This window comes from Alligator mississippiensis, chromosome 1 (genome assembly GCF_030867095.1).
Source record: "Alligator mississippiensis isolate rAllMis1 chromosome 1, rAllMis1, whole genome shotgun sequence".
Classification (NCBI taxonomy): Eukaryota; Metazoa; Chordata; order Crocodylia; family Alligatoridae; genus Alligator; species Alligator mississippiensis.
This window is the reverse complement of record NC_081824.1, coordinates 464,764,323-464,787,409: the sequence shown is the minus strand read 5'-3', so window position 1 is coordinate 464,787,409 and position 23,087 is coordinate 464,764,323. Positions and strand designations below refer to the sequence as shown.

The 23,087-nt window shown below is 48.8% G+C and overlaps 2 protein-coding genes across 4 annotated transcripts in view; one reads left to right on the top strand and one right to left on the bottom strand.

Moving 5' to 3' along the window:
• The window catches only part of NARS2 (asparaginyl-tRNA synthetase 2, mitochondrial), a 78,865-nt gene extending 65,890 nt beyond the window's left edge, over positions 1–12,975 (bottom strand). Inside the window, exons 1-5 of one of the 3 annotated variants that reach the window (XM_019493596.2) lie at positions 12,540–12,629; positions 11,703–11,876; positions 6,619–6,728; positions 5,424–5,544; positions 3,350–3,490 (exon numbers count right to left, since the gene is read on the bottom strand). In XM_019493596.2, the coding sequence (XP_019349141.1) occupies positions 3,350–3,490; positions 5,424–5,544; positions 6,619–6,728; positions 11,703–11,717 (387 nt within the window). In that variant the 5' untranslated portion in view covers positions 11,718–11,876; positions 12,540–12,629. Of the gene's footprint in view, positions 1–3,349; positions 3,491–5,423; positions 5,545–6,618; positions 6,729–11,702; positions 11,877–12,539 lie in introns of all 3 variants that reach the window. The other 2 variants (XM_014606601.3, XM_019493597.2) reach the window with 2 other exon arrangements.
• A 4,786-nt stretch (positions 12,976–17,761) lies between these two features.
• On the top strand, positions 17,762–22,863 carry LOC102576197 (rano class II histocompatibility antigen, A beta chain). The gene is made up of 5 exons (XM_006260855.4): positions 17,762–17,913; positions 18,152–18,418; positions 19,458–19,739; positions 19,924–20,034; positions 21,434–22,863. The coding sequence occupies exons 1-5, from the start codon at positions 17,817–17,819 to the stop codon at positions 21,520–21,522; spliced, it is 846 nt and encodes a 281-aa protein (XP_006260917.3). The 5' UTR covers positions 17,762–17,816; the 3' UTR covers positions 21,523–22,863.
• The last annotated feature ends 224 nt before the right edge of the window (positions 22,864–23,087 follow it).

The following is a 23,087-nucleotide window of genomic DNA, read 5'->3' as shown; positions in this document are numbered from 1 at the left end:
CGAACACCAGGAGGAGGAGACTTCACACTGTGTGAAGATCTCTAAGCGCTGCGGAGCCTATCAGACCCAGCGCATTTCAAGCAGGCAACAGAGGTCTGATCAGCCTCTGGCCTCTCCCCGTCGCCGAGCGCAATCCTCGACGTATCCCTTTCCCTGCGCGCAAAAGGATCCACGGAGCCTTGACAACTCCGTGGGAGAGATCCAAGTGTTGTCGTAGTCCTCAAACGAGGATTTAAGTGGAGCTGTGCCTGGGAAACTGTACAGCCTACACCACGACCATCTTCAGTGTAAGTAAACAGTCTTGAATCAACCATTACGTGTCCGTGCCTAATTCTAGCGTGTCGCCTGTTTTCTCCAACCCAGCATGTCTGGGCTGCAGGCCATAGCCCGTGGCGCGGAAAAAGGGCCCCGGATCGCTCCCGGCCCGCACATAAATCAGAATTTTAGAAATCCCACCTGACACATGCTCTTGCTCAGTGGTTCTCAAACATTTGGGACTTCTTTGCAGTTTGTTAGGCTGCTGGGTACCCCCTACAACTGTGTTACAGGTAACAAAAGACTATACTTTATATCACTATACCCACACTGCACCTTCTCCCACAGCCTGGGACATATGGAGAGCTGCTCTTCATTTTTTCCTTTTCCCTCTCTTTTCCCTATTTCTTTCCTCTCCTGCTGCATATCCCCAGTGCTGCACATAACCTAGGTTAAGAAACACTGGCTTCCTTCAAAACAACTAATTCAGTGAAGTCATATGCACTGTAGTATGCATATGCTTAGACTAGGTTACACAGCCAGAAGAAATAATTGTAATAATCTAAGGATGGACACATACTTCACATAGATTGGGATGAAAATATCTGAAAACTATTTGATGTAATAGCATTAGTTAGTTTATCAGAATGTTATTCTTCCAGTTCTAATTGTCAGAGCACTTATTACTGTTCTTTACTACCTGTTTCAGGGTGAATTTTAGTATCTCTATCTCTTTGCTAACATCTGAAATTAAAAGGTTGTAGATACTGCCACCAAGTGGTCACACACAAGAACTGATTTAAATCAGATTAGGTATCCAGGTTGTATATTGGTTTAGAGGAAAAGGCAATCAGAACTCATAGTAGAGATGATATCTTTTATTAGACCAACAAGATTTTTGCAAAAAATAAATGTTGCAATTAAAGACATTTTTTTTGCAAAAACCATGTTGGTCTAATAAAAGATATCATTGCTACTATGAGTTCTGATTGCCTTAAATCAGATTATACATTAACCATTGGTACAATGTGGAAACCCGGGGCATTTTTACACGTGCAAGCACTGCAGCGCCAGGAGCTTTGAAAAGCGCCTGGTACTGCGACACATCCAGTTGTATAAGTGGCAAAATGCGTGTCAGCACAAAGAAAAAGGTGGCGTTGCACTTTTGAACAAAAACACCTTGGAAGTGCTTTAGTTCAAAAGAATTTCTACCGGGAGAGTGGCGATTGCCCCGGTTGGAACGTAACACCTGTACATGGCCTTAGTCACCTCAGTGTATGGGCAGATCCACCATGGGGGTAGGCCCTTAGAGGTGTGGCATCCTCAGAGTGATGAATAGTCATTGTGCACAGAACTGAAGGGGATGTGGCTGCAGCCCCTCACTGTGATCCTGGATGCCAGTGGGGTCTCAGCAGCTCAGGCTGGGAGCTCCATGTGTGCTGTGAGCTCGGAGCTCACTGGGGCACAGTCTGCCCAGAGTGCCTGCTTTGAAGCAACTCCCGATGCTGCTGCTCTTTGCTCCTCCACCCCCTTTCTCCTTCCCAAATTCAGCACTAGAGAAAGGAGGAGGCTGGAGGAGCAGCTGCGGTGCTGAGTCTCCAGACCTGAGTGGAAGCAGGGGTTGCACGTTGCTAGCTGCTCCTCTCCTTCTGCTGAATTCAGGGGAGAGTGAAGAGCAGCAGGCTCCGAAGCTGCTAGAAAGCAGCAAAGCTTGCGCCAACCAGCGGTGAGCTCGCAGAGCTCGTGGCACATGCAGAGCTCCCAGCAAGAGCTGTGCCAAAGTGCCAGTGAACTCCAAATGCTCACTGTGCATGCAGGGTGCAGTCAAAAGCGAGGGCAACCATACCACCAGACAATCTCTGGATCTGCCCCTCCCTAAATGTCAGGCATAGAATACAAAGGATCCCTGGAACCGGAAGTTCAAATCCCAGATCTCCCCCATCCTTTTGCGATAATAAATTGAATAACAACTGGACCCAGAGAAAGAAGTATGTTTAAAGAAAGGGCGAGAACTTAAGGAGAGTTCAAGGGCACATAGGGCCGTTTCCACTCTTTAAAGAAGCGGAGCTGATCAGAGGACAGGGTGAGGAATCAGGAACCAGCACGTTCTGTCCCAAACACTGTTGGCAACTACATGTCCCTAACAGCCGTATATTAAAAGAGGCATCTACCAAATCTGGAGACCCCAGCTTCTGGGTGCCCAGGCCGAGACAACAAGGGTCTAACTTCCAGAGGTGCCAAGCACTCACCACTACAGTGGAAGGTCAGGTGAGGAAGCAAAGAATGGCATGTGGCAGCAAAACAGCACTGACTGCTAAGGAGGAATGACCAAAGAGCGTCCTTTTTTAGCACAGTGTTTAGCAGTTTGACTGTCAGCTTTGCAAACTGCTCCTCTACCCAAGCTCACAGGGAAGCACAGTGACATATCCCTGTTGGGCTGCAAAGTAACTCAGGGAGCGAGTGAAACGGCTACTTCTTACTCTTTCCATTTTCTGTTTTTAAATTGGCACGTTGACTGCTCTCTTGAATCTTAGCTTGGTTTTCTAGGTTCAGGGTTGACCCAGAGACGAGCCAAATTTTTTATTATTAGCCAGAAGCTCCAGTTGAAGGCAGCAGTATCACATGCCAACCAGAAACCACAAGAATTACTTTGTCATTTATTCAGATGGTTTCCATTCTCTTTGATGCAAGGTTCTATCTACCCTGATGGTTACAGGATGGAGGATGTTAATGAGAACTGTGAGGTAGCTGCCATGTCATGTGACAGCCTGTAGGTCAGGGCATGTCTAGCCTGCAAGCTAGACAAGCAGTCAGTGCCAGCCAAAAAGCTACCTCCAGGTCTAGTCCAAGAAACCAAGGAGTCTGCCCTCGCTAGCAGCTACACCCAGGCCTGGCTTTTGGGGTTACACACAGAGATTTGAACAGAACTCAAACAAGACACTGGTGAGAGTCACAGAGCAAATCAGGGACAAACTTGAAGACAGTCCTGACCCCACCTCTCCCCGGACACTACAGCATAATACTCCCTCCTCTACTCTATCACACCACTGTCTGCATTAACAGCAATGGAGAAATAAGATCCAGAAGCAGTCACCTGGAAAAATGAGTGGATTGCAGCAGTTGCTTCACTTCGTACCCTCAGGAGGGACCTCAATGTGTTGGTCCTACACCGCAAGTGAGGGAACTGCCGGATGTATTCCAGAGGGTGCTTCTCCCTTGGTTTGAAAGGGAACATCTAAGGAAAGGACAAGGGGGGAAGGGGAAAGAACAGAAAAAGATGAAAACTTGAAATGAATATAACTTAAGTGACATCTGTAGAACAGCAACAATTCAGAAAGTGACACAAGTCAATCAGAGGAAAAATGGAATTTTTTTGCTATTCTTTCTAGTTTATTCTTTTTTTATTTTTGGATCTCCATGCAGCCTCCAAATTAGGCCTTCCTAAGCTTCAGGATGCTGGAAGCTCTAGAGTAGCAATTTTCAACCAGGGTGTTATGAGATCCTTTTCAGGGTGCTGTAGGGTGTCGCTTAACATTAGCACTGTGGGGTCTGCAAACACCTGCATGAGATTCACGAGATAAACCCCGAGATTTCAAATAGGAATCCATAACGTCAAAAACCTTCAAATTACCATGGGCTTCCTGAGTTCTCTGCAGCACCAGAACTGCTCTAATATCTTTCCATAGTCAAGAAACAAGTGAAAGCTAACAGCTGGCATTCTTTGAGGGGGCCCTTGAGTCTAAAAAGGTTGGGACCCACTGGTCTAGAGTGAGAGGATCAAGGGAATAGATCAGTTTAGCTACACGTTGCTTAAACACTCTTCCCCTTAACATCCACTCTGCCATTGAGATACAAGGCTACTTGCTATACAGACAGTGGGCCTTGGCCCACAGGGAAACTACAAGCCTCACTCAGTGGTTAGAAGGAGGCCACTAAATGTATAGCAACTAAATGGTTGGCCCAAAGGATTAAAAAATAACAGTAACGGGAGTGCAGGTCATAGGTTGATAACTATGGCTTCCAGGGAGGAAGACATCAAGCAGAGAACACCAGCAACTGCCCACTGCCTTTTGAACATGTCTGAGGAGCCTGTGGATGCCATCCAGTGAAACTCTGCCTGGAGACGTACCTGCATGGATGAACGACAGAAAAGAGAGCTCCACAGTCACCTGGATTCCCCCTGCCCAATGCTTGTGAGATACTGAGCATGTCCTACACATACTATCAATGCGCCATGAAAAAATACGGCAGTCTGCACAGGAATCAGCTGTTTCTGGGCACAGTGTCTTCACTTGCACCCAGGCACACATGAAGATGCTGTACCCGGGAGCAACTGATCCAGAGCAGGAAGAGTGGGGGATCAGCCCTGGGTGGCAGTGTTGGGGCTGGCTGGGGCATGAGGGTGCTACAGTGCAGGGCTAGCTGGCAGGGAGCCCCTACACTCTAGTACCCTCGTGCCCCAGGTAGCCCCAGTCACAGTCTACACGTGTTTGATTGCACACAAGTACTTCACCGTAAGACAGTACTATCCTATGGCGAAATGAAAAAGCTTACTGCGCCCTAATAGGGGTGCATATGTAGACTCTGACACTTTACTGTGAAGCTAATTAGTAAACTCCATGTTGGCAGTAAAACGCATGTGTAACACTCCCACAGAATACTAGGTTCGACAGTACTGTGGTCTGACCCAGTACGGCGTTTTTTGTTTTACAGCTCCCTGGGCCAGAGTGAGAGTAAAACACAAGTAAGAGATGCTGGCCCTGTCTGGAAGGTGCTCAGATACTGCTGCAACAAACAGTTAGACATAGGATAGAGTCAGAATTGCAGAAAGGCTCACCACATTGGATGCTGAGAAAACCTAGATGCTGAGATACGTGGTTTTTTTGCAAATCCAGCCCTTTCTATGCAGTCAGTTTCCTGTTTCCTCTGTGTACCTGTCTATTTGGTTGTTCCTTAATGAGAAGGCCCTTGTACAGATCAACAGAGGAATTAAAAAATCCCACAGAACCATTGAAAAGCAAAGACATAAATAAAAGAAATATAAAAGATATATATAAAAGAAATAATAGGAAATGCACTGTGAAGCATGCTTTAGCCATTAGAAGACTTAGAAACTGGTTTCTCCAAAAGAAACCCTGCTTGCTTAACTGAGAAATGCAGCCACATACCACAGTATCACAGGGTCCCACCACACGGATATTTTCAGCTTTTAGCTCCACATTCTGCTTTTGATGAAGGCTTTTCAGCAGCTTCCCTTGCACTTCCACAGCACTTCCAAAGTTCAAATCTCTAAGGGAGAAACAACATTATCAAAATACACAGAATCATAGAAAAGTAGGATTGGATGGGACCCCAGATGGTCATCTAATCTAACACCTGCTGAAGGCAGGATCATCCCTGTTTGAACCCTTGTCTAAGAATCTATACTGGGTTTCTTAATTAAATTTAAAAGATGTAAAACAATAATGTCCTGTATCAAGGACAGGCTCCTCATACAGGCCTGACCCTGGTTAAATGGCTTCCCCTGGGTTTCACAGTAGCCCCAACTTTGGCCCCAGTTTCTCTTCAGAAGGATCTTGGGATGTTCTGCCTCCATCACACCATCTCTTGTGCCCACCCCCAGGCAGAGATAACCACAGTATCTACTGCAAGAGGCAGGATGAGGCTGGAGACCCAGTAAATGAGAGGCTGGAATGGAAGCACCATGTCCTAGCTGGACACAGCCTGCCTAATTCAGGAGAAGGGCAAGACTCTGTGATGGTGGATCCCAAGGCATAGAAAAGCATCAGCCCCCTGGCACTGTCACAGACAACAACGGAGCCAAGATTTCACCCTGCAAGTAACCCCTTACTTATGCTCCCTTCAGAAACACTCAGCCCAGCTCCTTCCTAACCCTAAAGCAGTGGTTCTCAACTGTTTTGTAGCAGGACCCATCTGTAAACATGGATGGCCAGTCCCAACCCAGTGGCCCTCACTCCCAGCCCACTGCCCCCCTGCTCCCAGCTCCCCAGTGTGTGGGGGAACCCCAAGCAGCACCTTGCAGGCTGGAGCTCTGCCAGCCTGCAAGGGAAAAGCCACGGTTTCCCACATTTTTCTCCTTTAAAAGAGGATTCATTTTTAAAGTTTGTTTGCAACCCTTTCATATCTTTTTGCGACCCACTTTTGAGTCGCGACTCGTAGGTTGAGAAATGCTGCCCTAAGGGATACTCCTGAAAGACCCTACTCCTGCTGCTGGATCCCTTCCCAGAGGTCTGGTGACGTGCAAGCAGAGGACAGGGGCCTTGGCCAGATCAATTAGAACCGGCTCCAAAAAAAACCAAACAACTGCAGGGAACTTTCTTTAAGTCCATCAAATCCACAAACCTATATTTCAAGCTTGGGTCAGCAACAACCTGGAGGCTTTCCAGCGAACTCCCGTCATTTATATGCAGAAACAAAACTTCTTTCTGGGATCGCACAGAACGGACCCAGCCCTGGAGGAAGAAGGAAAATAAAACTGGTTAGTCTGCTATACCAACCAGCCAAGTTATGCTTATGCACCAGCCAAGCTGGACAAGTCTTTTTGGGCCCATTCTGGCTCCCACAGAAAGCTGTGAATACGTTTCTGCAGGGCCTAGTCCCAATTCATTAAAATAGCCTCAGCTTTGCTACTGCCACCAAAGCAAGCAGGGGCAGATCTGCAGGCACAAAGACCAACCAACTTCCTTGTCGATGTGGCACAAACTTGCTTCTTTTGGAAGCTGCAAAGACTGAAATCGGCAATGCATTTGAGAGATGGAAAGTGGCCTATACTTTCTAAATACAATTATTAGTTATGCCCCTTACAACAAAGATTGTGCATTGCAGCTAGACATACCAAGGGAATGCATTTCATTTAAACAAAACTGGCAAGGTTATTCTGATGGGAAGCCTATAACTGAAATCTGTTTCCCAATAGCTTATTGATCCCCTCTGCTGTGTGGAAGTACGGCAGACCCTGGATAATTCACAGGGCACTGGTCCTTACCCACTGCAAAGAAGAGGTTTGTGAACCAGCTGGGGGTATGCATAGCAGTGGACAACAGGACTGTGAAGGCTCCTGTTGCTTGCTCTGGCTTTTATTTGGAAGGGTGCTGCGTCTCCAATCAACACAGGGCTGCTAAGGTGCTTCAGCAAATTTGAGGAGCAGCGCCCATGGAAGTAAAAACTGCAGCCAATGCTTGAGCAGCTTGCTCTTCAACTAACAACTTGCTGCAAAGTCAGCAGACAGACCACCCAAATGCAAATGAGCTGGGTTCACCTGTACTGCTTTAATTAATTAAAAAGTAGGGGGGAAGAGATTTAAAAAAAAACCAAAAAAACCCCTTTATTATACAAATATTAAAAACAAATGATACAAGTGCAAACATGTGTGACCTTTCCAGGGGCTGAGCATGAAACACTTGTTAGCAACAGAAAACACCATATCATCAGAGACTGAAACCCCATCTACTACAGCCCCACACATGTAGGACCAGCTGTCTGTCCTGCACCACACAGAGGGCCCCTGGAAGGCCCAGGGCAACTTGTTTTGTTGCAATAAGGAGTGTCTGAATTCAAATGAGAGAGAGAGAGAGAGAGAGAGAGCGAGAGAGAAGGTAGTGTCTAATAAACTGGGTCTACAACTTCGGTTTGGCTTAAGGGAAAAAATAAAAAAGAGCGAAAGAAAGGAGTTATAACCAATCAATAGATGTGATTCACTTTCTGGGCATTTCTTTGAAGACTTTCATATTAAAGCAGGTTTCTAATGGAATTTAGAACACTTTCCCCCCGCCCCACAGGGAAAGCTGCTTCAGTCTGAAATGTTACTCGTATTGCTAAAAATGTGTAAGATGTCTAGATACAGAAAATTTAAAGGAATACTTTTCTAGTTAGTTTGTTTTTTGTGCAGTCCACAGCACTTTGCTTACAGTCAAGTCAAGTTTCCCTTGTGTAGCTGGGTAAAATGTTCCTGTTTGTCAGCAGTTCTCTGAAGGGAAGGGAAATTCCTCTTCATTTAAAAAGGAAAGAAGAGTGATTTTAAATGATAAGAGGTAGCCCAGGAACACAGGCACTGTGTTGCTCTCCCTCAGTACCTCTAATAAATGGTTTCTAACTCATTTTTTGGTCAGTGGTGCCTTTGAACACTTCAGTTGAAATGGTCATGACTCTTTTGCACAGCACTGCCACACAAGAACCATAAAGTTATGTTGTCTAGAAACAAGTGGGTCCAAATTCTGCCCACACTTATGCCCCTGCTTCCATTAATGCATTTGAACAGTCTTAACATCAAGCAGGGCAGACACCTGCCCTGCTTGTTGCTAGGGTCTGGACCTTGGAAATAAATATAATAGTTTAGATGGGGGTGGGGAGGTAGCACACATGTCGCAGGTTGCCCAAGTAGCAGGGGCAGCCTCCATGCATGGCACACAGCAGACCGGGGAGGCGGCAGGCAGCACAGCAGCAGATAGTGCAGGAAGGAGAAAGCAGAACAATAGATTAGGCAAGGTGCACAGGGCAAGGAGCTGAAAGCAAAGCAACAGGTCCAGAAGGGGAAGGGGATCAGAGTAGTCATCAGACAGGACCTGGAGCTTAATTTGAGGCCCACCTGTGGACCCCACTGGTCTAGATTCACAGTCCAGGATGAATGACCTGTAAGAGTTATGCAAGAGGCAAAGATTTCTTAAGAGAATTGTTTTTATCTTTTTAATTTCTGGACCATCATGGCTACAACACATCTCTTTTTTACTACTGTAAGAGTTAATCATCACATCTTGCTGGGGTCATCTGAGCCCAGCAGTCTTTCCTGCCTAAGTGCAGGGGAGCTGGACCCAACGATCTGTAAGGTCCCTTCCAGCCCCTAACTATGAAAATATAAACTATGAAAGTATAACAAAACAAACTTGCACTAAAATTATCAACAGTGTGATTAGTAACAGAAGTTAGGAATGACGTGGACTCAGATTAAAACTCCAGGTAGCAATGCATGCAGACACTTGAGCTGTCAAATTCAGATAGGAGCTGGCAGCTAAGACACACCTCTGATTACAGTACTTGCCATAGACCTTATTCAGATTTTAAATCTTCACCTCAAGTCTGTGCAGAAACATCAGCTGTCCTTCTGAGCTCTAGTTGTCTACTGGACTAAAATATACATAAACAGATACCTAATATTTCATAGAATCAAAGAAGTCGGTTGGAAGGGACCTTGTAGATCTTCAAGTCTGACCCCCTGCCTGGGCAGGAGGGAAACTGGGCTCAAATGACCCCAGCCAGGTAGGCATCAAGCCGCTTCTTAAAGACCCCCAGGGTAGGAGCCAGCACCACTTCCCTTGGAAGTCGGTTCCAGATCCTAGCTGCCCTAACTGTGAAGTAGTTCCTACGGATGTCTAATCTAAACCTACTCTCCAACATCTTGTGGCCGTTATTCCTTGTTATCCCGGGGGCGCTAGGGGAAACAAGGTCTCCCCCAAACCCTTCTGGTCCCCCCTAGTGAGTTTATAGACAGTCACCAGGTCCCCCCTCAGCCTTCTCTTGTGAAGGCTGAACAGGTTCAGGTCCTGTAGCCTCCGACTGTAGGGTCTGCCCTGCTGTCCCCGGATCATGCGGGTGGCCCTCCTCTGGACCCTCTCCATGTTGTCCACATCCCTCTTGAAGTGGGGTGCCCAGAACTGGACACAGTACTCCAGCTGTGGCCTGACCAGTGTCACATAGAGGGGGAGGATCACCTCCCTGGCCCTACTTGAGATGCACCTGTGGATGCACGATAGGGTCCGGTTGACCCTGCCGACCGTGACCTCACATTGTCGGCCCATGTTCATCTTGGAATCGATAATGACTCCAAGATCCCTTTCTGCCTCCATGCTCTCAAGAAGCGCGGAGTTTGCATCAAACTCGCCATGAAAGAGTAGCAGAGCCATAAACCTAACTCCTCCAGCAGCTCACCAAGACAATCACGCTGCCATGTCACCATCTTAAATGGTATTCCACACTTACATGCACTCTGGGGAGTGGTTCCTCTGAGGTTGGCATAGTTTCATAGTTTCCAGGGTCAGAAGGGACCTGAACAGATCATCAAGTCCGACCCCCTGCTCTGGGCAGGAACGAGTGCTGGGATCATAATACCCCAGCCATCTTATCTATCCAACCTCCTCTTGAAGACCCCAAGGTAGGGGAGAGCACTGCCTCTCCTGGGAGCCCGTTCCAGAGCCTGGCAGCTCTAAGCATAAAGTAATGCCTCCTGATATCAAGCCTGAACCTGCTCTCAATCAATTTGTGGCCGTTATTCCTTGTTATTCCAGGTGGTGCCCAGGGGGATTTTAGTCTATAGTAGCTACTGCTCAAGGCAGGAAAGGAGGCTAGACAGGTGTGAATGGCTAGAGGTGTGACCGACTTTGGCAGCTCTTGGGTTTCATAGATGTTCGGAGCTTGGAAGGAGCACTTGGGCAGGAAAAACTGCTGGGATCAGGCCTCATCTCCATCCCAAGGCTGTGCCAGTTATGGTGTGCTGAAAAGATCACGCCCCACAGCTGATGTACCTCTGCTGCCAAACCCCCAGTGTGGACACAGCTTGGCCAACAAACCTTCTGTAGCCCATAGCAGCTGCTATAAAATGAGCAGCATGACAACTTGTCAGAGCGATGCGTCCATCAAGAAGGCTCTGCTAACACAGCAATAGCCTAGTCATGGAAACCAAGCTTAAGCACATTTAAAAGAGCATTTAGAAAGTGTTTCCTTCCAGTGGTTTTCAGGTCAGTCAAACATTTGCCGAAACTGTGACAGGTCATCTCTGTTTTGAAAGTCAATCACCCTAGCGCCACAGGAAGCCCAGCACGTTGTATCAGATGCTGGGACAAGCAGAAATCACCCTCGCCGGTGACCATAGGAAAGACCATCTGCTCCAACAAACCAAAACGGGGAGGAACCATCATTCTGCCAAGAGTTTCTTCCCACCTCAGCAGGCTGTTCTGAAGTTCGGCTAGATCACGGACTCGAGGCTGCATTTGCTGATGGAAATGGGAGCTTCAGCACAGATTTCTATGAATGCAGCAGGTGGCCCAGGGTCTTTATATGGCATCATGAATATGCAAAGTATATGTAAATTTCCATCACTTTACAATTCTAATAGAGACAGAAGCATCCAACTGATAATTTTCCCCTGCCAAGGGTACTTACATCAGCACTCTTCCCAACTATCTATCTCTCTACTCACTGGCTCTTCCTTGCTCTCTTCATGTGCCTTCCTTCTTATCATACCCATAGCTTGGCCCTGACCCTATGTATTGCACACCCAGAACTCGCACAGCAATTAATCCTCTCAATCACAACAACAGTCAGCTTTGGAGCACACAATCTCTTCATCTACTGCTTTAAGGCCAGCAGTTTTGCATAAGCAGGTGACAATCTTTGCCCTTTCAGTGTATTAAGGATTTTTGTTTGTTCAGAATTACCTGCTGATGCTGCATCGGTGTTCACTTGCTATTTCATACCTCTTGTCTGAATGTCTAAGTTGTGCTGCTTTAATTATAGCAGTATGGTCCAGGAGTACAACTTCTATCTCCCCACAAGGCATGTACTATTGCATTGAGGTAAGACTGTTTTTACTGGCACACCCTCTTTTCCTGCTGCAAGAGCATATTAACCAGCATTGGAATACCAGCAAATGCCTCTAGCATGGACGCTGCTATACAAGTAAAGCTGTACCATTATATTAGATCCTATCCCCCAAGCAGAAACAAATGGTAAAGGTTAAAGCACCAGACTGAATCTACACAAGGGACTTCTGCCCGCACAACTATTTCAATCTCACTTCTTCACACCCCCAACTGACTTCAGCATGCCAGCAGACATCCTTAGTAACAGAGGAAGGGAAAGAAGCTATTCTAATATAAAGCATCTAAATAACAATAAAACTGCATCCCCACTAAGAGCCGTACCGCGATATCAATAAAGCACATCACACCCCTAACCGCTAGACTTGTATAAAAGCAAAAGAGGGGTGAGGATTAGGTTAAAAAGCAAAACTTTAGAAACAAGATGTAACAGCAGAAACCAGCCCAAAGGGACTTATGTGCAAGACACCATCAACTTGCATCCCATTTCAAGACAAAGTATTGCTCGTATCCTGCACATGCACATTTTCTCTTCCCATCTTATCCCCGCAATCAGGACAGACAGAGCATTAGGGTCTCCAGGCGCACACGGCCTGCGCAGGACAACGAGCTGGAGAATCCTCCGAATCAGGAGCATGCAGGGGCATGAACCGCAGAAGCCCCCTCCCAACCCACCTGGACTTTAACATCCTCAACCGGCAGCTCCCGGGCCTCCAGCGCCTCCCGGACCCTCAGCCTTGCCGCTGGCTCGTGCTTGGGACATGGAGCCGAGGAACAGCGGCGAAGGGCCCTTAGCAGGCCCCGGACCCCAAACATGGCCAGTCACACCTGCCCCTCCTGACACTAGCTGGGCCCTGCCCCTCTGGACAGCACCTGAGGCTGCTTTCAGGGCTGTGACCTTGCCCCCAAGGCCAGCCCTGGCTGTCAGCTCTGACCCTGGCTGTCAGCTCTGACCCTGGCACTCGCTCGCTTGCCCTGGAGACCTTCTAGGGCCAGGAAGTGGCTCCTCCTTGCTCTTGGCCTTGCCTGTGCCCACAGCCCTGCTTCCTACAGCACCTGGGGGGCCCAGCTACCCCTGCCCCCTATGCCTTGCCCCAGCTGCCCCTGCCCACCATACCCTGCCTCAGCTACAGCCCCCAGCCAGAGCCACTGCAGGCTCCATGTGGCAACAGAGCAGAGTCCCTTCCGCTCACGTGTCCCGCGCACAACCAATGGCCGCTTGCGGGCGGCCGAGGAAGCCAATCGGGAGGCGCAGTTCTACCCGGAAGTGCCTTCTGTGCGCGCAAAGCCTCCTGGGAAATGTAGTCCCTACCTCCGAGCCTTCTAGGGCCCCTTGCGCGTTATGTAAATATCCCCCCCCCATGCACTATATATAGCGCGATTTGTAAATGTATCGTTACAAGTGAATTTATGGCGGGATAGGCAATTTTTTGCCCGCTGTTCAAATGGACCAGGACACGCAGGGTTATTGCACGGCATGCAATAAACGGGGTGTTGTGATCCATTTGAACAGCGGGCAGTAAACTTGCCTATTGCGCCATAAATTTGTGTGCCATATGGTACATTTACTTGCTATGCAAATCGCACGTACCTATTTGCATGTGATTTGCATGCGCCCAACCATGTGTGCTGACAGAGGGCGGGGAGCAGGCGGATGCCCTTGCAGGCTGGGTGCCAGCCCCGCTCTGCGCTGGGTGTCTCTGCACCCCGGGGTGCGCCAGGCCTGTGTCAGGGGCCGCGTATGCCAGCACCTTGCAGAGGGACACAACATGGTTACAAGAAACAATGGCCACAAGCTAGCAGAGAGCAGATTTAGATTGGACATTAGGAAGAACTTCTTCACAGTTCGAGCGGCCAAGGTCTGGAACGGGCTCCCAAGGGAGGTGGTGCTCTCCCCTACCCTGGGGGTCTTCAAGAGGAGGTTAGATGAGTATCTAGCTGGGATCATCTAGACCCAGCACTCTCTCCTGCTTATGCAGGGGGTCGGACTCGATGATCTATTGAGGTCCCTTCCGACCCTAACATCTATGAATCTATGAATCTATGGACCACGAGATGTCAGATAGGAATCTGTAGTGGGAGAAATGCATGGCCCAGCTCAACGCGTGGGGCTGCCTGAGCTCTGTGTCACGCAAGAGTTGCCCCGGGAGTCCAGTAAAGAGGGAAAGCTTGGAGCTGGCGCTTTCCAGCAGGGCCTCAGGTGTAAAGAGGGTGATCTGGAGACTACAAAGTCTGAGGACCACTGGTCTAGTGGTTAGAGCCACTGGTCTAATGGTTAGAGCCACTGGTTTCGTGGTTAGAGGAGGCAAGACTGAGCTCTCTTAACTTTTCCACCGGGCTCCACCCTGTCCCGTCTTCCTCATGTCCTCTCAACCCCTCTGTGACTCCTCCCTCCACCACCTCTTCTGGCCTCCACCTCACAGCACAAACACGCCTTGCTCTGGAAATCCTACTGCTCACCCACTTGCAAGTGCTGCCCCATCTCTTCTCTCTAAGCTCCTTGAACAGGCCTGGAGAAGCTCCCCAATAAGACCTTTGAAGTGACTTCATTGTCCTCTTCCAAATCCCTCCTTAGAGCTCTTCTTTGCTGTGACATCTCCCAAAATCTTGATCACGGCTGGGCAGCTCACATGCTGGCGTGCTTCTCATGCGACCCACACTGTCTCACTGGTTCCTCCGCTCCCCCGGCCTTCTGAATCTATCTCGTTTTTTCTCCTATCTTATTCTTGCACGGGAAGCTGTTTGGGACTATCTTGAACTATCTTTTTTTGGTCTGTGTTTGTACAGCACCTAGCACAGTAGCCTCAAACTCATCAGTTCTGTAGAAACAGACAACAGCAACGGTAGGAGTCAAGACTCTCAGGTCCTATTCCTACAACAACCTTCTGAGTGTTTTGGGCAGAGATATTTCCCTCTCAGTGCCTGAGTTTCCCCTAGATTACAACAGAGACCATAGTCCTGACCCTCAGTCAGGATTGTGCCCCTGGCATGAAAGGCAGCTCTTAAAGGTCAAGGGGTTTTTAGGCATGAGATGACTCTCCATGTGTGCTAGCTGCTTTGCTACTGCCCTTCCATCACCACCAGCTACTTCCTGGCACCTGGGTCGACCATCTCTGATGCTGCTGTCTGGCCTCCTGGCTGCCAAATCCCCTACCCTATGTATCTTATTTGGGGATGGAAGTTTTAGTTTTGAGGTTAGACATTATTCCTCACATTCCCAGTCTTCTACCCCTCCGAGCAGCTGCCACTTCTGGTTAAATCCTTGCAGGTAGAAAATGTGGAGTGGGAGCTCTGATAGAGGTCACATGCTTCCTCCCTGCCTGCAGAGGTATAAAAATATATGGGACAAAGATCTCATCTCTGGGAAACAAATGCTCTGTTCCCCTTCCCTCCCCCATCCAGATATACTCTATCATAGCTTTATCTTAAAATGTTAGTGGTAGTGATTGATGTAACCAAATATATTAGATGCTTTTTGGCTATCATAGATACATTACTGTTAAAATTCTTAGATAAGTTGTAAAAGCAAAACAGCCTTGTCAGAGAAGACCATAAACTAAGGTGAAGAAGAACCTGGACAGTGTTGAGCACCATTCCACAATGGCAAAAGAAAGGACATAAGAAATGCTCCCTTTTACTTTCCCAAGGACATAAATCCCAACTAACTGACACCTTCCATGCCCACAAGAGATCTGGTTCAGTCCAGTCCCAGAGCTTCAGTGAAACCAATACATTTAAATAAAGCCAATCAGAGAGCACTTATTAGAATAAGCTATAAATACAGGGTAGAAGCTGGAGGGGAATTTGGAGAACTCAACAAATTCAAGAAGCCCTAGTGTCATCCTGCAAACTATGTCCTTCCCCTTCCCTCCCCTCTCTCCCCAGCCTGGTATAGGTATGTATTGTCTGTGTTGTGCTGTCAGGGGTAGCCAGATGGGCTTTGGGATAATTGTTTGTTTTTGTGTTTTGGGGTATAAGCTGTAAAAGGCCAAGCTGCAGATCTGTTTCTTGCCTCTTTTATCAATAGCCATCCTGCAAGGTTACCTATAATCCAGGTAGCAGTGCTTTTACTCCCCTTTCATGCCACCTGGAATATGCTGCTTCTTCAAGCTTCTTGGCTATCAGAGGCCCTCTCTCCACCTCAGCAATTATTCCCAATTTATAGATACCCCCACCTGTTATAGGAGGCCGAAGGCTTTGAGTTTCTCTTGAAAGACTAACCTGGAGAAAAAGAAATCTGGGGAGGGGGAAATGAAGATAAACCATGCAAGGGCAAAGCAAAAGGGTAGGAGGTGGTAGTGGGGGATAGGCAGGTGAGATAAGATGGTGAGTCCTTGACATGGGCCTGTCTCCCTTCAGACCATTTCCTGCACATCACAAAACAGCTGGCATGGAGCAGTTGCTCAGGCTGGCAGGAGACGGTGACATCTGACAGCCCTGTGCTGGTCTGTGGTCTGCGAAAAGCTCAGCCAGCCCAAGATCAAAGATCAGAATAGCTGGAGGGAGAGGCTGGACTGTGTATTGTTGGCTGTGGAGAGATTATGCAGCTATAGATAAGGATGAATGTGTGATGGATAAATGGGGAAGGGGAGGATGTGCCAGGACACAAAGCAGGGTGCAGCAGAACATGCTGTAGCTGTGTCCCTGGGGTGCAGATAGGGTGTAAGGTGCTGTAGCAGTAAAGTGCAGATGTCTGGTCCCAGCGCAACTCCCCAGAGGCTGGAAGCTGCCCATGTGTCACAGTCAGGGAGCAGAGGGCTGGGAGAAGTGGTGGCAGCACCAGGACCAGACATCAGCAGACTGCCACCTCTCTGCCCTGCCTGCACCCCAGGGACATGGTCACACTGTAGTCCTGGGCACCCAATGGCGTGCTTTGCTCCCCACTACTCTTCACGCATATTGTGCCCCCCTGCTGGGCAGGTGGGTGCAGATCCCCCCCCATCACTCCCCTCTCCTCCCTTCCTGAGTCCTTTTGCCCAGCCTCCAGCCCTGCCATGCTGAGCTCCAGGGGGCCGTCGCCAAGTAATGTCCCTGCACCCCCCTCCCTGCTCCAGCTGTGCCTGCACCCTGCAACTTCCCAGGGCTGTGTGAAGTTGGTGTATGACCCCCTGCACCCGCTCCCCAGGCACACAGTGTAGCATCTCTGTGTGACCTGTCAGAGAGGCTGCTGCCTTGGTTCTGCGTGACACCACCTCCCACGGTGCCGCTCCCCAGCTGCCATGTGCATGCACCTTCCAACCACTGGGGAGCTGCGCTGGCACCGGACATCTGCACCCCATGTTCCCGTTGCCATGGCCACTCCCAGCTCCCCTTTTTGGGTGAGAGTGCAGTGTCCTGCCAATTTTAATCCAGAAAAAAAGTGCGCCCTGCATATTAAAATCTGGGAAACATTGCCTTTATACTGGAGAAGGTACCAGGAGCATCTGGGAGTTAGTAAGAGACCCAGGCATGTGCAGCTGACTTGAGTCCATGGGTTTCTTTCTGCAACACACTCATCTCTCAGAGCTGCCAACTCTAGGGTGTCGAGGGAGGTCTTTAGACCTTGCCAGCCTGCTGCACAATGTGCACGTCACAGTCATGGCTTCTCACAAGCCTCTGAGCAAGGCCCAGAGACATCATTGCAGGAAGTGGGCCAGAGCCACAATCACAGCATCCCAAGGCGCCTCTTCCGCAGCAACTGCACTTGATCCTGCGCGACTTGAGGGATTGGTCTCACTAAAGTATGCAACTGGAAGAGAGATGCTGAAATTGCTCCTGCCTGGTTACTACTGATGTGGCCTGGCCTAGATGCTGACTGGGTTGTTGGCTGAGGACTGCCCAATTGTATTGTTGGGCAACTTCCTCATGCTCTTGTGGTTGGGGTTTTGTAGAGAACTTCCTCTTCTGAAGGGCTTGAGTGAGACCTTGCTACTCTCAGCAGTGCTCTCTGTCACTTCCCCCTCCTGAGAAGCCATGGTTTCTGCAGGGATAGCTGGGGCCGGCTGCACTGGGGCTCTGATAGTGATAATAGCATTGCGAGTCAACAAAGCTCATTGCACTGAACCTCCAGGTGAGCCAAGCTGCTAGTGCTGGGGAGAGCTTTCCTGCTGCCCAGCTCTGAGCTTAGGGCTGGAACTTCATTTGTGCAGGAGTCAGCGCAAGGGGCTAGAAACCCACGGTGGGATGGGAGCATCCAAGGCTGGGCAAGGCCCCAGCACCGGTGGGTGGGACCGGTTCGTGATCTGCTCCCCAGGCCCCAGCAGAGCCGGGTGGGATGGGTTCGTGATCTGCTGCCCGTCTCCTCTCAGAGCACTTCCTGCTGCAGGAGAATCACGAGTGTCACTATGTGAATGGCACACAGCAGGCGAGGTACGTGGAGCGGGTGATCTGGGGCCAGCAGGAGATCTGCTACTATGACAGCGATGTGGGTTACTACGTGGCCCGCACAGAGGAGGGTCAATGGATTGCTGAGTATCGCAACAGGCTGGAGTACTTGAGCTTCTTGTGGGCTTCGGTGGAGAAGTTCTGCAGCTACAGCTACAGGAGGTTTAAGAGCGTTGCAATGGACAGGAAAGGTGAGTGGGGGTAGGGTTGGAGGTAAGAAAAGCAAAGAGAAGCAAGCTGGAAACGGGAACTGATAGTGGCTTGGGCAAACTCTCTGCCTGAGAGCAATTGAGCAATTGAGTGGGGCTGTTTGTGTATGGGGAATGGGAAAGGTGGGGCTTGATTTTGGGGTAAGAGACAGATGATGGGACTTTTCAGGACAGAATGAAAAGGTCACTTGTGGCTTGTGCAGTAGACTTTAAATTTCAGTTTCAAGGGGAAATCTCCCTTAATAAGATACTGAAGGACATGATCTGTGAAGCCCTACAAGAGAGGCTTGGAGCCAGTATGTCTAGAGCTCCACATAGGGGCCTTCCCAGCCTACCACCCCTCAGGCAATGGTACCCCAGGGGGTTCCTAAAACCCCACTATCAGAGTGAGCTGAAGGAGACCGCAAACATCTACCACAGTCATGACCACTCGCCTGATAAAGGGAGATGAGAGTAGGGGTGCAAGGTGGCTGGGAGGGGGTGGATTCAGGTTGGGTGCGAAGGAGAAATCCAGATGCTATGGACTTGACCCGATCCCCGTAGCTCTTTTCCTAATAGCATCTACATGTGCTATTAACATGCAGCAATAAACTCCTGAGTTTATTGCTCCCGGGTGCACTGTTTGAATGTGCACCTGGGACTGCAGCACATTGAGCCAGGTCAAAGCAGCCCTGGACTGGCAGACTGACCCCCTGGGCTTCTGGCCAGCTTGGGCTGCTCCGACCCGGCTCAATGTGCTGCGGAGGGGCTGACTGGGGCAGAAGGGTGCTCTAGTGTGGGGCTAGAGGAAAAAACTCCACAGCAGGATAGTACTTGTATTTATGACAACTACTTTACTGCAAAGTTTATTAGTTTCCTGCAGCCTAATAGGGCTGCACATATAGACATGAGATGTTTACTGCTAATTAGTCTACTCTGCAGTAAACAACATCTTGTATAGATGCACCCAGTTAGGAGCAATGTGGGCTGGGTTAGAGCAGGAAAATTTTACCAAGTTTTTCTCTCTGTCTCTGTTTCTCAGTGAAGCCCAAAATAAAAATTTACCCCATGAAAACGGAGTCTTCACACACCCCCAACCTGCTGGTTTGCTCCGTGACAAGGTTTTACCCCTCTGGTATTAGGGTCAAGTGGCTCAAAAATGGGCAGGAGCATACAGGCAATGTTGTGTCCAGCGAGCTGCTCCCAAATGGCGACTGGACCTTCCAAATGCATGTGAAGCTGAAAATGGTCCCTCGGAGGGGAGATGTCTATGCCTGCCAAGTGGACCATATTAGCCTTCAAACTCCCATGACCTTGCAGTGGGGTAAGAGTCTGAAACTGGGGGGCTCCCTAAAGATCCCCTTGGGGAAACTCCTGGCTCTGTGGGGACCATCAGGGGCTGCTCTGAAGTAGGAAGCAGACCTGCTTCCTCACACTTGTGGGTATAACAGATAAGGTATTAAAGGGAGAGCTGAGGCCTAACTCTTGGGGCTCTTGTTTTGTGACAGAAGTACAGACTTACTCTGCCAAGAGCAAAATGATTGCTGGAATTGTCAGCCTGGTACTGGGGTTGATGCTCATCGTGGTGGGACTTGTCCTCTACCTGAAGAATGGGGAAGGTGAGTAGCCCATGAGTAAAGCAGGCAAAACACATCCCTGGTGGGGCTGGGGCAGGATGGTCCTAAAACCATTAAGATTTTACTAAGATTAGAGCTACCAAAACCATTTGCTCAAGTTCCAAGGGTCCGTTCAGGTTTTTTAGGTTGCGAACCAACAGCCCCTGAGATGAACCAAGCTTTGTCTTGCCGAATGAGCAACAAATCGTTCTGTCCCTTGCCTGCGTCTCTCTCGTGTAAATAACTTTATCTCGTCTTTTAACCTGTTCCCCAGAAATGAACTATGACAGCAAATAAACGATTGGTTAAAATCCTGTTGTAGGATGTATCCACCATAAGCTTCCTTCACCTTATGTCAGGACAAGGTGTCTCTCTTTTCCTCGGCAAACAATCTTACATTCTTGAATCTTAGCTGTTTTTCACCCCAGAAGATGGGCTTTCAGCTTGTGAGCTCAGGCTGCAGCCATGTATCAGGAGGTCATTACTTCCTTGCTCATCTTGTATTATTTGATGGCATGGGGTACTGACTGGATGGGGACCAGTGGCAAAATAGGGAGGCCTGGTATGGAAAAGGTCGAGAGCTGCTGCCTTAGGGCAACAGGTCTCAAACACTGGAGTTTCCCAGTAAATTAAAAGTACCAGGAGTTGGAGAGTCAACCCAATAGGAACCATAGATTCATAGATTCATAGACATTTGGGCTGGAAGGGACCTCGGAAGATCATTGAGTCCAGCCCCCTGCCCCAAGGGCAGGAAGTCAGCTGGGGTCACAGGATCCCAGCAAGATATACATCCGATTGCCTCTTAAAGGAGTCCAGAGTAGGTGCTTGCACCACCTCTGGCGGCAGTCTGTACCAGGTCTTGGGGACTCGGTCAGTAAAAAAGTTCTTCCTTATGTCCAGCCTGAAACGGTCTTGGAGAAGTTTATGACTGCCCTGGTTCTGGGCATGTTTCTTTTGTTTCTTCGGGGTGCTCCATTGTTCAGATTCCATGTAATATCACTTTTCCTTCCTCAGCCCATTCAATGCTCCCTTCCAGTCCAAGCACTTCAGCTCAATGCTCCATAAAACTAGAGACATGAGCAGTGTGGAGGTTGTTGGAGTCAGTATCCCTCTTCTCCTGGGCCCACGATCTCTGCCTTATCTCTCCTTATCTCCCTACCTGAGGGCTCCAGATCCTTCAGAAGTTCCCAGATTCTAAGGGCAGCGGGTGGTGAGAGGAAGGTTTTGCCCTTTGGAGTTGGGTAAAGTAGGAGATTACCCCAGTAGCAAAACATCCTGAATCCTGGTCAAGTATTTCCCATCTCTGAAGTTCCCAGGAAGAGTTACTGGGCTGCCCTGAGCCCTGGAGAGGACAGTCCTGTCTCCACACCCATCTCAAGGCAGTTCTCCTCTCTCCCTGCAGGTTGCCCGTGGCCAGCTGCTGCACAATCGTGGGATGCTGATATGCGAAGTGGCATCTCGACAACCCACCTGCTTGAAGACTGCAGCTAAGACTTCATGGCTTGATGGTCCTCCAAAGCACATGACACTCAGTATTAACATGAGCTGCCGGGCATTTCCCAACAGTGTCTCTTCTCTCCGTGCTCTTGTAAAGGTTGATATGGTGCTAACTCCAGCTGGGGGAATGGCCATCCCTGCAAAACCCTCAGCAATTGAATTTCTCTTGTCTTGCACCCCACCCCCACCCCAGCACTAACGCAACCAATGCATCCAAAAGCACCATTAGAGGAACTGTGAATTGAAGGGAAAGGAACAAACTGTTTACAGACCTGGGGTTATCACAGGAGCTGATTTCATGCACTCATGGGGCAGAGCAGACTGGATCCTGCTCATGAAGATGAGTATGGACAGCCAGGCACTCCCAACAAGTCATCCACTTGGCCAGGAAAGAGAGCAATAAATGCATGTTTAAAGGAAGGGAATACATATTTTGTACTTGGAGTGATCTATTTACATTCCAGAAAAAAACGGAATAACCAAGTTAATTAAATATACTCATTAACTTGGGGTTTAATCTCAGCTCTTTGGTAAGTTTCTGTGTTGTTGAAGCAGATTTGCAATTTTGTATATCACGACACCCAGACACTTTGGCTAATTGGGATGTGGCTGCCCAGCTCTTATGTAATGTGTGAAAGGCAGGTAGCAAGGCAAATGAAAGGGGCATAGCTGGCCTTGTGTGCCAAACAACCCGTGAGAGTAATAACACAGAGAGAATGTAGTTTCCCTTTTGCTGTGCTGGTTGGGTTGTTCTCACTGCTGCAGCTGTTTCCAGTTCTGGCAATGCTTTCAGGTTCGGTAGGGGAAGGAGGCAGCTTATCTGTTTCCTCTCTTGTTTATAACTAGTGTGACGGGCTCACTGCTTTTGCATGGCCAGCCCGGCTTAGAGAAGGACACTTTGGATTGGTGGAACATTGGTGGAGGCGCTCCTGGGCAAGGGACCCTGGGGGAGTGGGCCTAGGGGGAGAAGACCCTATCCCACTTGAGGGACCAAGTGGTTGGAACTCAGATAGGGTGAATCTAATATCTGGTATAGTTATATTTCCTATTCGGTATCTATTGTTATTGGTGGTGTTATAAATAGTTGGATGTATTAATTCTGTATAATGGGCTCTGTAAGAATGTCTTTATTAGCTAACCCACCTGTGCTATAAACTTGCTGGATTGACTCTCCTGGGATCCACCCCTCATATGGGCCTTAGGCATGGGTACTTACGCGAATGCCCTCCCTAGGGCTGACTTCTTCCAGCTAACAGACCTTTATATGTATATTTGTATCTATATCTGTAATTACATCTATCTTAAAGAGTTGTATATATATATGTTGGTAACTCAATAAATTGTATATAGTTAAAAACTTTGGGCTTGGGCTAACTGTATAGCGGAAAGAGGGATCCGCTAGAAATTCTGGCATCCCTCTCACAGCACCCCTTCCTGCCTACCTGTCCCATCTGATTGGCACGCTCGAAGGGGGAGAGAGGCTGCAATTAGATTTAGGCAGACTACAGAAGTGGGCGGATGGTAATAGGATGGGCTTCAATGTGGATAAGTGCAGAGTG

Bases quoted from the DNA above. Each gene is read 5' to 3' on its own strand.
- LOC102576197 (XM_006260855.4), top strand. From the start codon at position 17,817: ATGGTTTCTGCAGGGATAGCTGGGGCCGGCTGCACTGGGGCTCTGATA. The intron at 17,914-18,151 runs GTGAGCCAAGCT...GTCTCCTCTCAG, and splicing joins TCATTGCACTGAACCTCCAG to AGCACTTCCTGCTGCAGGAG. The intron at 19,740-19,923 runs GTAAGAGTCTGA...GTTTTGTGACAG, and splicing joins TCCCATGACCTTGCAGTGGG to AAGTACAGACTTACTCTGCC.